Below are 16,779 nucleotides of genomic sequence, written 5' to 3'. Positions count from 1 at the left end.
AAATTTTACTCCAGTTTGAATAGCATCAAACATGGAGTTAGATTTAAGCATATCAGAAATCATGTCAATTAATGATTTCTGTAAAAATTCCATTTTAGGGGCAGTAATGCTTCCTAAGTCAAAATTGTCAAAATTTCCGTTAGAATTACTTTGGTTAGTATTTTCATTTCTACCCGCTGCAATAGCAGCATAGGTAGCTCCATTAACTCGCTGAACATTGTTAGCAGCGAGGGGAGTAGGTACAGATGAAAAATTTGAAGCAGGGGTGATATTTGTACCTACGGGTACGAATGTAGAATTTGTACCTCGCTGAGCGTTGTTAACAGCAGAGGAATTTGTACCTGATCGGAAACGTGGAGCGTTTCCTACTTGTCGCTTAGAACGAGATTGTAGGATCGCTTTGCGAGTCTTACATTCCCAAAAATTGGATTTGTGGTTTTCACCACAATTTGAACAGAAATTTTTAAATTTCTTAGGATCTTCCTTCACAGGACAGTCGTCCTTTGCGTGAGAGTAATCACCACAATTCATGCATTTAGCTGGCATGTAGCAATTTTTAGTACCGTGACCCCATCCCTGGCACTTACGGCACTGAGTGAGGTTTTGGAAATTTCCTCCAGTCTTCCTGAAGTGTGCCTACTTCACTCGGACATGGAGCATAAGGCTAGCTTTTTCTAAGGCCTTAAGGTTGTTTAGTTCACTAGACTTGAAGTGAACTAAATAAAAATCATTAGAAATCCCGTTGCGCGAATCGCCAGGACGGGATTTCATTTTCATTTTGATTACTTGGAGGGGCACAACTCCAAGTAATTTTGCCAGTTCATCTTTGATCTGATCCAGGGATTCACCACTGGGCAGTCCTTTCATGACAACCTTGAACACACGTTCAGTTTTGGTGTCGTAAGTAAACATATTGTGATGCTTCTCAGTAAGATACTTGAGAAGACATTTAAATCCGTCCAAGGTTTCAGCCAATACACGGCATTCACCCCGACGTCCAATTTGTAGAGAAAACTTAACTTTCACGAAGTTCAAAAGTTCCATGCGAAGAGCATGGAAATCGGAAGTGGTTATCACAATAGGGGGAATCTTTTCCTTCTTGGCATTAAGCCGGGAAAGTTTACTAGAATTTTTCTTGGATGATGGATCATTCTCATCATCCGTGAGCAAATCAAATTGATTACTCAAATTAATTTCATCAGAAGGGGGGTCAAGAGTTTGCCCCTTTCTTTTGCGTTTAGGCGCCATGGCGGCAGTAAATTTTTATCCAAATCGACTTCCAAGTAGATTACTATAAGAATCTGAAGGATCGAAGAGGAATTTTCCAAATCGATATCCAAGAAGGATTACCTCGGGTAGGGTCCAAACAAGGATCGAAGAGGAATAAGAGTTGAACAAGGTAGAAAATTTTTTACAGGTTGAGCACTGAAAAGTGCTGTTTAAATTTGTTGTAGATTTAGGTAGTAGTAACACTTCCTTCAGCAAAAAGCAAATAGATCCGCACGGCAAGAGAGCACGATGCGGACTTCAACGTCCATGGTTTGTTTCCAGTCTGCTCCGTTTTATTATTTTTTTTTGTCAACTTGGTCAACGCCAGGATTACTCAAAATTGAGTTTTCTTCTTTAACTTAATTTCTCCTAGCCCCACGGAAGCCACGTGATGAGTGAAAGGAACTCAATTTTGGGTACTTTTTTCTTACCGTGCACGGTCTCCCAGTGTTGGTGAGTTCTTTTCCGTTAATGTTCACGAAAACTTCACTATTTTGCCATGCAGAAATTCAAAACAACAATTTTTATCTGCGGATTTGGACAGTTTTTGACCTCTTTTTTTTAACTATTTATTTGTTCCAAATTTAAAATAAATTACATTTCATATTTAACCTAGGTGCTCCAGTTACTGCAGTAACGTACCAGCCTTAATTGTTATGATATATATCTAAGTGTTTTTACATTGCTCATGTCTTGGCAATTAAGTATTTTAAACAGGTTTTTTAACCTGCATGTCAGTATAACAATTGATATCCTAAAACTAAAAACTAAAACTAAATCTTATCTAAGTATAAGGGGAATTAATCGTTGCAATTGAGGATTGCAACGATTTTTGCCTGAAATTATTAATTATTTTGTTGGAAATTTGTTCTAAAGTCTCAACATTCGAAATTTTATGTACTTCGGTAGTACTGTACCAGGGAGGCAACTTCAAAATCATTTTCAGAACTTTGTTCTGAATCCTTTGAAGTGCTTTTTTCCTGGTAGTGCAACAACAAGACCATATTGGCACAGCGTAAAGCATGGCCGATCTAAGACAGTTTTTGACCTGTTTCATACGACCGGAAGGTGTATGCTGGTCACAAATGCCGTGCCAAACTGTTTTCTTACGCAATTAATCAATCTTTGATGTGATTTTCACTAATAAACACGAGGAGCATTTCTTATAGCAAAACTTGCCATAACAAAATGGGCGGTTCATTTTAGTAAACAAACTAACACTTTCTTCCGACTGTGTCACCTCTCTTACTCGCCTAGAGCTGCGAGTGCTATGAAATAAAAGGGACATCGACTTATTACCACTACCCACCCTAATAAAAATGTTATGGTTATTTTGCTTAACGACGTGTTCGGGGTATCATCCAAACAATTTGTGGAATAGTTCTACAATTTGGGTTATCGTTCGTGTATGGTATTTGTTTATTAGGGCACTTCTCTCCCTTCCGCTCTCAGAATTCGCCGATTCGGTGTCTCTCGTTGTGGTTTCTGTTGAGGCTGAGCAATATTCGATACCGCGAAACATCTCCGCAGTTATGTTTTCTTTCGGCGCTGGAGATGTGGGGTAATCAAAAGTTAAGAATGTAGCTCAACATTTACAATAACATTCTACCAAATTATCATGTGACGGATTTCACGCCAACTCGTCTTCGGAGTTGGCAGCACCCTCTCAGAACCTTATGACACTTTGTGGGTGTGGAGACTTAGCAATTTTAAGCAACTTTGAGTACTTATTTTTTTCAAAATTTATCTCGCCTAACATTTGATAAGGGTCAAAGTTTTTTGTCGATTTTTTTTTCAAATCGATATAGCTTAAAAATGACAAGCCCTACAAAATAGTGATGTATGGCGAACTTTTAGCAAATAATCTGAAATTTTATAAAAAAATTTAAATAAATTAAAAAATTGGTTTCTACACTCTAAAAAAATATATTTAAAAATTAAAAGTCATTTTCCCAAAAATGGTACCCCTCAGATTTGCTTGATATTTTTTCTCATGAAAGGCAATATAATTACCTTACTTTTCTTCATACATCGCAAAGTGGGCGCTTTTAAGGAAACAAAGTTGTTCGAACAACAACTTTTTCATGTTAATTTTTTTTTAGCGTGTTTCACTCAAAGTCGAATAGTAATACGCGCACAACCTAATTAAAATCCGTTGAAACTTAATGAGCATAAAGATTTTGACCTTTTGATAATCTGGGCGTGCTTAAAACAAAAATCTAGCCTAACATTTGAAAGGGCCTAATACAGAGGATTTTCCTGCATTTCGAATGGTGTTTTAATAAATGAAAACTCTAGTGTTTTTGTTTAGTGCATAATTTATTTTCCTATAATTCTCCATACATAATTTGAGTTTTTCATTGATTATTAGTCTATCGGAAACAGAGTGAAATTTTTCGGAGTTTCCTTTGAATGTGAAAATCGCTTAGTAGAAATTATGTTTTGAGAAATAGGTACAAAACAATGAAATTTTTGTGTACCAGGTATAGTTTTTGCATGACTGAACAGCTCCTTGAATTCATCGGACATCTTTGTGTATTGATCATTTGATATGAAGCAGAAGTTCAATTTTGTTATGCTTGTATCTGTTTGTTTAACTGCCCAGTCATACAGTTCTTGTGGAGTTGTGATTGTGTTTCCATAATCTCGAGCAAGACTTGCTCTCTTTGCCATTCGTTTGAGAGTTCCTCCAATTGCGTCACATGGGCCTTTCCCATGAGACGTTGCGAAGAAGTGCCATTCTGCTTCCAATCCATACTTGGACTTGAAGTTGCACAAACTGGCAAAATTCTTTTTATTTTTGTAATGAGCCGCTGCTCCATCTGACATGAAAGTAATTTTTATGAAACTAATAGATTGTTTAATGAAATCTAACAATTTTGATATAAATAATTGAACTGCTATTGTATCATGGGTCAATACTTCTGAAATAATAATAAAGCTTAAATTTTCCAACTTGTTTTCTTTTATGTAGTAAATTTCGAAAGGATGTATCGTAGCTTGATTATTGTTCCAATGATACCCCTGTGCTGAGTTTTGAATAATAAATGAATAATTTTCAGAAAAGTCGCAAATCACTAAAATTTCACCGTTTTGAAGAGAATTTTTTTTATTACTTAGGTAAGATGATTGCTCTTTATGAATAAAATCATGGGTTATGAGCTTTTCAACTTTTTCCGTCAAATATTGAACAAACTCATCTGCAGGTTTAATAATAGTTTCCAAATTACAACGGTCGGTAGTCAACCACTGTTGAAATAAAACTTCTTCCATATCATCTGCTTCTAATACTGATGTAAGTTCCCTCACGATACTATCTGTGGAAATGCATTCTTCACATGTACGATAAAAACAATCTATGGTTCTAATAGGACTACTGCAAAGTATTTTGTCTGCAATTTCTTTATATGAATCAAATTTTACACTATTAATAATCAATTTAACATTTTCATGTATAGTACAGACACATACATTATGTGTACCTGTACTATCCAACAGTATGCAATGCTTTGGTCGGAGCTGAGTGAACGAAGTAAATCCGATTTTAACACTTTTGTATTTCTCTTCAAAAATCATAAAAGCCTCTTTAAGAGACATCATCAATAAACGTTTCTGAACATGCTCTTTATATCCATTTCGATATTCAGAAACATAATCATTACTTCCTGGCATAGGCCTACTAATATCATCACTGTCAAAGAAATTTAAAACAATTTGTTTTTCAGTATCATTAAATCCATGACCACTTCTTGCTTTCTTACTACAAAGAATACCTTGTTCTCTGACTAGCCTTTTCATCTGTTTCACTGTATGATGGGGTGCATTAAACTCATTAACTATTTGATTCACTGACCATGATTTAGGGAGCACTGATAACACTTTTAATTTGTCATTTGTACTCGTAGAAGGCAAATTAAATTTCTCCTTTAACTGCATGATCATTTCGTCAAAATCATTTGATTTGTTGACATCGTCTGAATCCATCCCAAATATATTTTTACGCACTGCCTTTGTGATCTCTGCATCATACTTCTCGATGAAATTGGTGATAACTGTAAGGTTGAAGCTATACAATTGAATTGTTCCACATTATATGGACCTTGGATCTGATCCGCTGATGGGATTGATTCTAGCGATGGATCTGTATCTGTAAAATTAAAGAAAAGAAAAAAAAAATATTACCACACATTAATATATAACGCTGTTAAGGTGATAGTACCATGAACGGGGGTGGTTTTGATAATAGGGGTAACTTTGGTAATGCAGCTAAGCCAAAAATTTATGACTTAAGGCACATCGTACGCAATATTTTGGATAGGAAACCGATGTTCCCTTCCAAAATAATGAATACGAAGAGCATTAAGTCATAACTTTTTGGATTAGCTGCATTATCAAAGTTACCTCCATTATCAAAGACATCCCCGTTTACGGTACATCGAAGCCGCATCTGAATTTTCCCCATGTTTGTGGAGCACGAGCTGCATAAACCGCATATCGTACAGTCGTGAAAATTTGATAGATTGTTCACCGAGGTTGGCCTACCAATCGATCAAATTTGTACGATAAGCGGTTCATCCAGCTCGTGCTCTAAAAAAATGTTGAAAATGAAGTTGTGTCTTCGATGTACAATCCTTAAACCACACAGTTGAAAAAGTTAAAGTTATTATTATTTACCTAGTGTATCATCAAATTCCTGATGTTCTGATTGCTGATGACTTGTTGATGGTTGCGGCTCTTCAAACTTCCGAGCATGGCTTGATTCTTTTCCATCCGATCGCCTCTTTTTCGGGAGAGGTGTCCTATTGTGCACTAAAATTCCACGACACGATTCACAAATACGCATTGTTACATCCAATTGATGATCAAAGCCCCATGAATGTATTTTCTCTATGAGACTTGATGATAAATTACGTAAATTATTGCGGCTGCAATTGGGATTGTTTATGTTGGCACTACATTGCACCCTTTTAATAATCAATTCAGCAGATTTTTCCATTGTTGTATATATAAACACTTTTTCGTTTCAACAACTATGCAGCACTACACTTTCAACAACTATTCACTACAGCAACTATGAGCATTGTTGTGATATCACCAAACTTAAATATTAGATTATGTCGGTAGAAACAGACTGCGGTGCTTTAAGTTTATACCTTATATCTCTCATGTGACTACCTGCGTTGTTATATAACTACTATATAGCAGGTAACTTAACGATTATTTTAGGCATGCCTTAAATAATCGTTAAGTTACCTGCGCTATTATATGTATTCACTTGAGAGATGAGGTATAAACATATATATGCATATTGCTTACTAATGGACACACCTAATACATAAAAATAAATGAATGATTATTTTTCTAATTAAATTAATCACAAATACATGAATTGAAATCTTTTCATGAATAAAACATACTAAGTGATTTTTACTTAGTTTACCTGTTGATTTTGAACAATTTGAGGGTGGTTTTATAGAAGTTGGATAGAGTGTATGCATATATTATAATACAATCCATCACAGGAAAGTGCAAACCATGCTGAGATGGCTGTTCCTCATTAGAACGTTTTGTTCTGAACTCTTATTGGACGATTTGCAGGTAACTTCTCTGTACCCTTTTCAAATGTTAGGCTAGATTTCGCCCAGATTATCGAAAAGTATACCCATAAAGTTTAATCGAATTTTAATAAGGTTGTGCGCGTATTACTATTCGACTTTGAGTGAAACACGCTAAAAAAAATTAACATGAAAAAGTTGTTGTTCGAACAACTTTTTTTCCTTAATAGCGCCCACTTTGCGATGTATGAAGAAAAGTTAGGTAATTATATTGCCTTTCATGAGAAAAAATATCAAGCAAATCTGAGGGGTACCATTTTTGGGAAAATGACTTTTAATTTTTAAATATATTTTTTTAGAGTGTAGAAACCGATTTTTTATTTTATTTAAATTTTTTTATAAAATTTCAGATTATTTGCTAAAAGTTCGCCATACATCACTTTTTTGTAGGGCTTGTCATTTTTAAGCTATATCGATTTGAAAAAAAAATCGACAAAAAACTTTGACCCTTATCAAATGTTAGGCGAGATAAATTTTGAAATGAGAAAAAATATCAAGCAAATCTGAGGGGTACCATTTTTGGGAAAATGACTTTTAATTTTTAAATATATTTTTTTAGAGTGTAGAAACCGATTTTTTATTTTATTTAAATTTTTTTATAAAATTTCAGATTATTTGCTAAAAGTTCGCCATACATCACTTTTTTGTAGGGCTTGTCATTTTTAAGCTATATCGATTTGAAAAAAAAATCGACAAAAAACTTTGACCCTTATCAAATGTTAGGCGAGATAAATTTTGAAAAAAATAAGTACGCAAAGTTGCTTAAAATTGCTAAGTCTCCACACCCACAAAGTTCCATAAGGTTCTGAGAGGGTGCTGCCAACCACTGGATGAGTTGGTGTGAAATCCGTCATGTACGTAGTCCACTGCGATTTGGAGGCGAACCAGCCTAAGGCTGAAAGCCTCCTAAATAAAGCTAAATTAATTAATTAATTAGTCCACGGCAACAGCCGAACGTACGAACGAATAGGGTGACCATAGCGCATTTTAAGAAAACGTCACAAGTTTTTATGTCTGTTTTAAATCAATAATTACGAAGAAACCATAAAGCCTACAAGGTTACTACCAAAGGCACAAATCTAGGGAACTGCATGGAGAATGTTTTAACAGTAATGAAAAGTTTCAACTTAAAAAGACTAAATTGTATGAAATTTCACCAGTTTTTTTTTGGCATTTTTAATGTATGATAATTAACTTTAATCGAGTTCTTTACTAAAGAGCATTGATATCTTAGACTTTCATCTTTAATCTAGTATGTTGAAATCAGAAAACCACATTAAGATTTTAAAAATATAGCTAACCAAAGTTGGCAATAAAAAAAAACATAGAATGTTGAATAACTCACTTAGCAGTCATTTTCGACCCTATGTTTCATGGGGATTTTTTCATAACTTTAGGAGACCTATCTACCCTGAAAATATGTAAAACCCGGAACCAAACACCCTGTATATATTTATATATCCATGTTGACCCCCCTCGTACACTTTACTAAAATTTTAAAATATTTTTACCGAGCGTATACTTTGGCTGGACTCCCCTACCCCATTGAAGTCTTCGTGGTTTTAAAACAGGCCTCAGTTTGACATTATTAATTTTGGTATCAAAGTTCTGGGAGAAGTACTTGAATGCTACAAATAATGACGAGGTCGAAGAAAAAAAATTAAAACATGAAGCATTTATTTTCTTTAATTACAATTTCACACATTTTTCTTCCGTTGAAAATGAATACCGTTTGACAATAATATACTTTAGCGGCGCCGGTGGTGTAGTGGTAAGCGTGATTACCTCTCACCCCAGCAGGCCTGGTTTCAATCCCAGTCGGCGCCGCCGGGATGTTCTGAGGCATAACATCTTGGTTCATGAGTTTGATGGGTCGATAGGTAGGGTCCAGGTGTGGGAGCTGCCTTCCTGGCGTCGGTAGCATTGGTGCTCAGCACGGAAAACAAGATTGACGAAAAACAAATCAAGGGAAAAAATAATAATATACTTTTCGTTTTTAGGGTTTGGTTCACACGTATATAACGGTTTTTCAATTTTCTTTCCATTTTATTTTAATCGGGTTCCGAAAAAACTGATGGTGTATTTTTGAATCTGGCTTAGAAATAGCCCATGAAAAAAGTTCTTGGGCCGTTGTTATATGGTGGCCTCGCAAACTCGCTTTCGCAGCGTTTCGTTTCAATACTCCTCCCAAAGCATCACAAGGGCCCTTTCCATGACAAGTTGCGAAAAAATTCCACTCGGCAGCAATGTCAAAAGCTTTTTGCATGTTGCATAAATTATATAAAAGCGGTCATCTTATTAAAAATAATTGGCTTCCTGATCCATCTGAGAAAAAGTAAATCTGTTGTAAGCCTGGCAATTTACATTTTATGGACGCTAGACAATGCGTAAGGAATAAACGAACTGCGACATAATTATGTTTAGTGAAATCAGCAATTGCAATAAAACTAGTAAATTTCAAATCGTTCGATTCTTCGTCTTTAAAATAAATAGCATAAGGGTGAATAGTACATTGGGTGTTCGTCCAATGAAAGCCTTGAACTGCATCCTGCACAACGAAAGAATAATTTTCCGAAAAATCACAGATTATGATGCATTGTGTAGCTTTCAAATTGCTTTTGACGTGTTTCAAGTAATTTGCCTGTTACTCAGCTATAAAGTTATGCGGCTATTAAATAATTTTTCTAAAGAAGTATCAATAAATTCATGTGTGTCCATTTCAACTAAGTCCATAATGCATCTATCTACTTGACGCCATTGTTTGAATTGTATTGATTCAACATGTCCGTTACTAAGAATAGTCATTAGTTCTGTGGCCAAAATTTGCGTTCCTGAACAATGTTCGAAACACTGTAGCCAGCATTGTTCACTTGGATTTTGACAAATTATTTTTGTAAACAAATCGTGATAGGAATCAACACCATCTGGGAGTGATTGTCTACTTTGTAGTGTTTTAAAAATAAGTTTAACGTTCTGATGATACATACAAACGCATACGGTATGCGTGCCACTTGTCCCTGTCAAAATGCAGTGTTTCGGACGGTCACTGGCGAACATGGAAAATCCTATTTTAATATCAGTTCGCAAATCGATCCTGACCGATCATTTCCAATTACGCTGAAACTTTGCACAGTTGTTCCTTTTTAGTAAAGATGCCAATTTGTGTTATCAGTTCTTCAAATTGAATCACGACTACTTTTTGAAAAGGGCCTATGTAAAAATAGTACTAATGAGTTTAAAAATATAAATTGCCAAAACGCTTTGTTCGATTGATTTGGTGTTCTGAGCAAAGTTGTAGATATTATTTTGGCAATTGTGTAAAAAATAAACATTGTTAAAAAAATTCGTTTGTTTCAATGAAAAAAATTATATTTATTATTAAAAAAGTTAATTTCTTAAAAAGTACATTTTTGAAAATTTTCGTTTTAAGCCTCATTGAATCTCATAATGTTTGCTACTAACTGGCAAAGTTTGGTAATGGTAAACTCAAAAATTATGGTTTTTTTTTTAATTTCACGATTTTTACATTTTCATTAAAAACACATGTTTTTTAACCGTGTATATTTTTCAAGAATCGCATTTTAACTTTGCACAACTTTCCCGAAGACACCATAGCAATCAAGCAAGCCTTTTTTGCAATGTATTAAAAGGTTTATTTTATAAGCGCTTTTCTACACAGGCCCTATTGGAAAAGTAGTCGGGGTTCGCTATTACAATTTATAATAGCGAATCCCGACTACTTTTTTATTTTAAAATTTCAACTTAAATCCACAAAATACATTTTTTTGCTCTTTTTTACTTTTTTTTAGATGATACATAATTTATTATCACTTACTTTCTATTTTTATTTACATCACTTCTTAAATACATCGAATATTTTGGCATCATTATCATTACAGTTTGAGTAACGTTTGGCTTTAATTTTATTTTCTGAAACAGGAATGAAAGAAGGAAACTTTTGAGTTCATTGAATTATTTTTGCATTATTATATTGCTCGTTGAGGTGTAAAGCCATACTTTCGTATTCCTCTGTTGTGGCAAAACTAAATGATAATTTTGTTAATTCTTCTTCTTTTCGATTATTTGCCCAATTATAAAGCTCTCTTGCATTTTTTATTGGATGTTCACGTTCTTTGGCCAAACTTGCTCTAGTAGCTATGCGTTTTATTGTACCTCCAATAGCGTCACAAGGACCTTTCCCTTGTGATGTTGCAAAGAAATGCCATTCGGCTTCAATTCCATACTTTGATTTAAATTTACAAAGGCTAGCTAAATTTTTCCGGTTCTTGTACTGTGACGCGGCTCCATCGGACATAAAATAAATCTTGTTGATATTTTTACTTTGGTTAATGCGTAAAAAACTTATCATTTTAGAAATAAATAAGTTAACAGCCACTGAGTCATGCCTTAACTGTTCAGAAATTATAATAAAACTTAAATGTCTAACTTGCATATTTTCTCTAAAATATACAACAAATGGATGAATGGTAGCTTGTTAGACATTCCAGTGATGAGACTGAATTTCATCCTGTAACACAAAGCTGTAGTTTTCGGAAAAATCGCAAGTAACTAAAAATTCACCTTCTTGCAAATTGTTTCGTGCAGTTTTCAAAAAATTAGATTGCTGTGTTTTTATGAAATCATGTGGTATCAAACTTGTCAATTTCAAGCAGAAAAATGAAACAAACTCGTCTGCAGGCTTTACAATAGTTTCTAAATCACATCTATCCGTTGTAACCCACTGTTCAAATGAAAGCTGATCAATGCATTTTTCCTCTAATTGTTTTAATAAAATGTTTTCTAATGCGGAAGAGTCTGGACAATCTTCACAACACCGTAGAGAGCAATATGTTGTCTTGTTTTCACAAAGTAGGCTGTCAGTGAACGTTTTTACATCATTTTAATGGTTAAGTTTTTCCAAACTGTGTAAAATTAGATTGATGTTTTCATGCGTTGTGCACACGGGATTGTGGGTTCCAGAGCTGGTTAAAAGTTTACATTGCTTAGGGAGGAGTTTTGCAAATGAAGAGAATCCAATTTTTACATTGCAGTGAATTTCATTGAATCGTTTATAAGCTTCTCTCAAAGTCATCATTAGTAATCTTTTTTGAATGGCTTGTCGTTTTCCTTCTTTCTGCACAGACACATAATCTTTTTGACCAGGCATTGCCCTGCTTATATCATCTTTAAAAAAAATATGACTGCCAATTTTGTTTCATCACTTAAGGCTGTGCCATATTTTGCGGTTTTTGACGAATGACCTTCCTTTATCAACTTAGTCTCTGTTGCAATATATCTACTAGCATCAAATTGATCCATAACTTTTTGTGTTGACCATGACTAAGGCAATAACAATAAAATTAATAATGTTTCACTTCTTGCAGTGGATGCATTGGAAAACTTTTCCTTCATGTTTTCTAAAACTTCTTTGAGTTCATTCACTTCGTCAGCCTCAGGCTCGAAGTTGAAAAGATTCTGTCTAATACCTTCGTTGATTTCATGGTGCTTCTTTTTGGGGTAGCGAACCCCGACTACTTTTCCAATAGGGCCTGTGTAGAAAATCGCTTATAAAATAAACATTTTAATACATTGCAAAAACGGCTTGCTTGATTACTATGGTGTCTTGAAAAAAGTTGTGCAAAATTAAAATGCGATTCTTGAAAAAATATACACGGTTGAAAAACATGTATTTTTAATGAAAATGTAAAAATCGTGAAATTTTCAAGAAATCCTAACTTTTTTGTTTTTGAGTTTATTTTGGCAATTGTGTAAAAAATATACACTGTAAAAAATTTCGTTTGTATCAATGAAAAAAATTATATTTATTATTAAAAAAGTAAATTTCTCAAAAAGTACAGAAGCCAAACGATACTCAAACTGTAATGATAATGATGCCAAAATATTCGATGTATTTAAGAAGTGATGTAAATAAAAATAGAAAGTAAGTGTATTACAATGAAAATAAATTATGTATCATTTGTCCATAAGGTTTTCGAATAAAAGAAAAGTAAAAAAGAACAGATAAATGTATTTTGTGGATTTAAGTTGAGATTTTAAAATAAAAAAGTAGTCGGGATTCGCTATTACAAATTGTAATAGCGAACCCCGACTACTTTTCCGATAGGGCCTGTGTAGAAAAGCGCTTATAAAATAAACATTTTAATACATAGCAAAAACGGCTTGCTTGATTGCATTGGTGTCTTCGAGAAAGTTGTGCAAAATTAAAATGCAATTCTTGAAAAAATATACACGGTTGAAAAACATGTGTTTTTAATGTAAATGTAAAAATCGTGAAATTTTCAAAAAATCATAACTTTTTTGTTTTTGAGTTTACCATCACCAAACTTTGCCAGTTAGTAGCAAACATTATGAGCTTCAATGAGGCTTAAAACGAAAAATTGTACTTTTTGAAAAATTAATTTTTTTAATAAAAAATATATTTTTTTTCATTGAAACAAACGAATTTTGTTACAGTGTATATTTTTAACATTATTGCCAAAATAATATCTACAACTTTGCTCAAGACACCAAATTAATCGAACAAAGCGTTTCAGCAATATAAATTTTTAAACTCATTAGTACTATTTTTACACAGGCCCTGTTAGAAAAGTAGTCGTGATTCAATTTGAAGAACTGATAACACAAATTGGCATCTTTACTAAAAAAAGAACAACTGTGCAAATTTTCATCAAAATCGGAGCCGACAAATTAAAAAAAATAAATAAAAAATTCGTCAATCTGTAGAGAATTGCTCTATAGCGCATTTTAAGAAAACGTCACAAGTTTTTATGGCTGTTTTAAATCAATAATTACGAAGAAACCATAAAGCCTACAAGGTTACTACCAAAGGCACAAATCTAGGGAACTGCATGGAGAATGTTTTGTAGAACAATTAATTAAACAGAAATGAAAATATTTAACTTAAAAACACTAAAATGTATGAAATTACACCAGTTTTTTCGGTACTTTCAACATACTTTTCAATTTTAATGTATGATAATTAACTTTAATCGAGTTCTTTTCTAGAAAGCATTGATAGCTAAGACTTCAATCTTTCATTTGGTATGTTGAAATCAGAAAACCACATTAAGATTAAAAAAATATAGCTAAACAAAGTTGGCAATACAAAAAAACATAAAATGTTCAATAACTCACTTAGCAGTCATTTCCGACCCTATGTTTCATGGGGATTTTTTCATAACTTTAGGAGTCCTATCTACCCTGAAAATATGTAAAACCCGGAACCAAACACCCTGTATATATTTGATTTTTTCAATAAAAAAAATTAATACATTTACACGCATTCTTGTTTGACCACATTTTGATCGTAACATCCTTTATACCATGCAGACACTTTAGAGGGGGAGGGGCAAATCCATAGAGCTTGCTGACGTTTATCGTATGCACACTACGTTACGTATACGTATACGCAAATGTTTTCATCGGGAAAAAAAAACTTCATAGTGAAAAATTTTCCAGATGAAAACAAATCACTGACACAATCACACTTTAGCAATCTCTATGGTTCATACAAAATATTTGCATGATTGTTCACACAGGCGGCGGGAACTGTCAATGCACAAGTATTAGTGCAGAACTCGGGGTAAATTATAAGTATTAGTGCAAGAAAACCTTTGAATTTACCCAAAGTTCTGCACTACTACTTGTTCAATTCACAAACGTCAGAGAAGACTATTGACGAGTGCACGGATGAATTTGAGTTCACTCACTCGACAAAAAGTGACACAACAGCGGGGCCCTGTTTACTAAAAATGAACATATATGTGTTCATTTTTAGTAAACAGGGCCCCGCTGTTGTGTCACTTTTTGTCGAGTGAGTGAACTCAAATCCATCCGTGCACTCGTCAATTGCTGGAATAATTTTCCATTTATTCATCGACGCATCATTCTGGAACCCATATCCAAATATTTTCCCCAATGAAAGTAATAAATTATACTAGTACTAAATTGAATCACTGTTTAAAGGACGAGGAGCACCATTCTGAGCGGGAGAGCAACCGCGAACTTCAAATGACGACCGTGGAAAATCCGGATGATGAGGAGGATGAAGAATCCGACGCTGACGATTTTATTGTCGATGACGATGGTGTTCCTATAAGCGATAAGCGCAAGAAGAAAAAGCACATATTCACAGACGCGTAAGAGGATCAACATTTAATTGTATTTCCATACGGCATTTTTAACTAGATTACATTTGCATTTACAGGTCACTTCAGGAAGGACAGGATATTTTCGGGGTCGACTTTGACTACGAAGAGTTCGATAAATACGATGAAGATGAATACGAAGATGAGTCGGAAGTTGACGATGAGTACGAGGAGGAAGGAGGAGAAGAGCGTGCTAAACGACCGAAGAAACAAGCCAGGAAGAAGACAGCTAAGAAGACCATATTCGATATATTCGAACCTAGCGAGCTGAAAAGGGGTCATTTTACTGATTTGGACAATGAAATTAGAAAAACAGATATACCAGAACGAATGCAGCTACGAGATGTACCAGTAACGCAAGTATCGGAAGGTTCCAACGAACTGGAGGATGAAGCCGAATGGATCTTCAAGCAAGCTTTTTGCAAACCTCCCGTATCCAATCAGGAAACATACACTCGAAAGTCTTCATCGGCGATTCCCAAAATCAAGCAGGCTCTCGATTTTATGAGAAATCAGCATCTGGAAGTACCATTCATTGCCTTCTACAGGAAAGAATACGTGCAGCCGGATCTCAACATCAACGATTTATGGAAAGTTTACAAGTACGACTCAAAATGGTGTCAGCTCACAGTGAGGAAAAATAATTTATTAAAACTGTTCGAGAACATGCGTAATCATCAACTTGACCAGATCATGGAGAATCCAGATGCACCGATTCCCGATGAAACACGCGTAGTCAAAGATGAAGATTTTGACCGGTTAAGGATGGCTCAATCCCAGGAGGAGCTACGAGACGTTCATAATCATTTCCTGCTGTACTACGCACACGAAATCCCAACGATGCAAGAAAAAATGAAACGTAAAGAACGCGAACGCATACGCCAGGAGAAACTGGAAGCTCGAAGAAAGGCACTCGAGGCTAGTGAAGAAGGCGTCGAAAGTATTGATTTGGAGAACTTGGAAATTGAAGAAGAGCCATATACAGAAGAACATGTAAAGCTCAACATTGATTCTGGTCCGTACGCTATGTGTCGCAAGGGGGGATTAAGTGGATTAGCGAAACGGTTTGGCTTGACTCCTGAAAAGTTTGCTGAAAACGCCCGAGATAGTTATCAACGGCATGAGGTCGACCAGGAAGCTTGTGATCCAGCGGATATAGCAAAAGAATATATCAATAACCGGTTCACAACGGTAGAGGATGTACTACATGCTGGGAAATTTATGGTAGCTAGGCAGCTTGCTAGAGAGCCTTTGCTGAGGAAATGTGTCCGAGAGTTCTACTACGAACGTGCAAAACTCAGTGTTCGACCGACGAAAAAAGGAATCAAGGAAATAGACGAAAACCATGCTTGTTATCCGATGAAGTATATAAAGGAAAAACATGTCAGAGATATGACGGGTGATCAGTTTCTGAAGTTGCAGATGGCTCAAGATGATAAACTCCTAACGATAACTATCTCCGAGCGCATTGAGGGTACAACATCCGGAGACATCATTGACGAAATGAAGGCCCTGTATCAGAAAGATGAATTCTCCAAAAGTGTTCAGGAGTGGAACACATTGCGTTCGGAGTGTGTCGAGTTGGCTTTTACAAAAATGGTTCTGCCAGATTTGAGACGGGAGTTGCAGGCCATTCTGCTGGAAGAGTCCAAGGAATCGGTTCTCAAAATATGCTGCCGGAAGCTGTACAATTGGATTAAAGTAGCACCTTTCAATCCCGGTGAGTG

At 35.0% G+C, this 16,779-nt stretch overlaps 1 protein-coding gene across 2 annotated transcripts in view; it reads left to right on the top strand.

The window, feature by feature from the left end:
* Spt6 (transcription elongation factor Spt6) overlaps window positions 1-16,779 on the top strand; it is a 73,984-nt gene that overhangs the window by 14,466 nt on the left and 42,739 nt on the right. For both annotated transcript variants that reach the window (XM_065232262.1, XM_065232261.1), the window contains exons 5-6: window positions 14,871-15,043; window positions 15,112-16,772. In XM_065232262.1, coding sequence (XP_065088334.1) covers window positions 14,871-15,043; window positions 15,112-16,772 — 1,834 coding nt within the window. The remainder of the gene's footprint in view (window positions 1-14,870; window positions 15,044-15,111; window positions 16,773-16,779) is intronic.

Source organism: Ochlerotatus camptorhynchus, unplaced genomic scaffold (genome assembly GCF_037179485.1).
Source record: "Ochlerotatus camptorhynchus isolate MF236.1 unplaced genomic scaffold, CSIRO-AGI_Acam_v1.1 ptg000366l, whole genome shotgun sequence".
Classification (NCBI taxonomy): Eukaryota; Metazoa; Arthropoda; class Insecta; order Diptera; family Culicidae; genus Ochlerotatus; species Ochlerotatus camptorhynchus.
The sequence above is the reverse complement of the archived record's forward strand: the minus strand, read 5'-3'. Positions and strand labels throughout refer to the sequence as shown.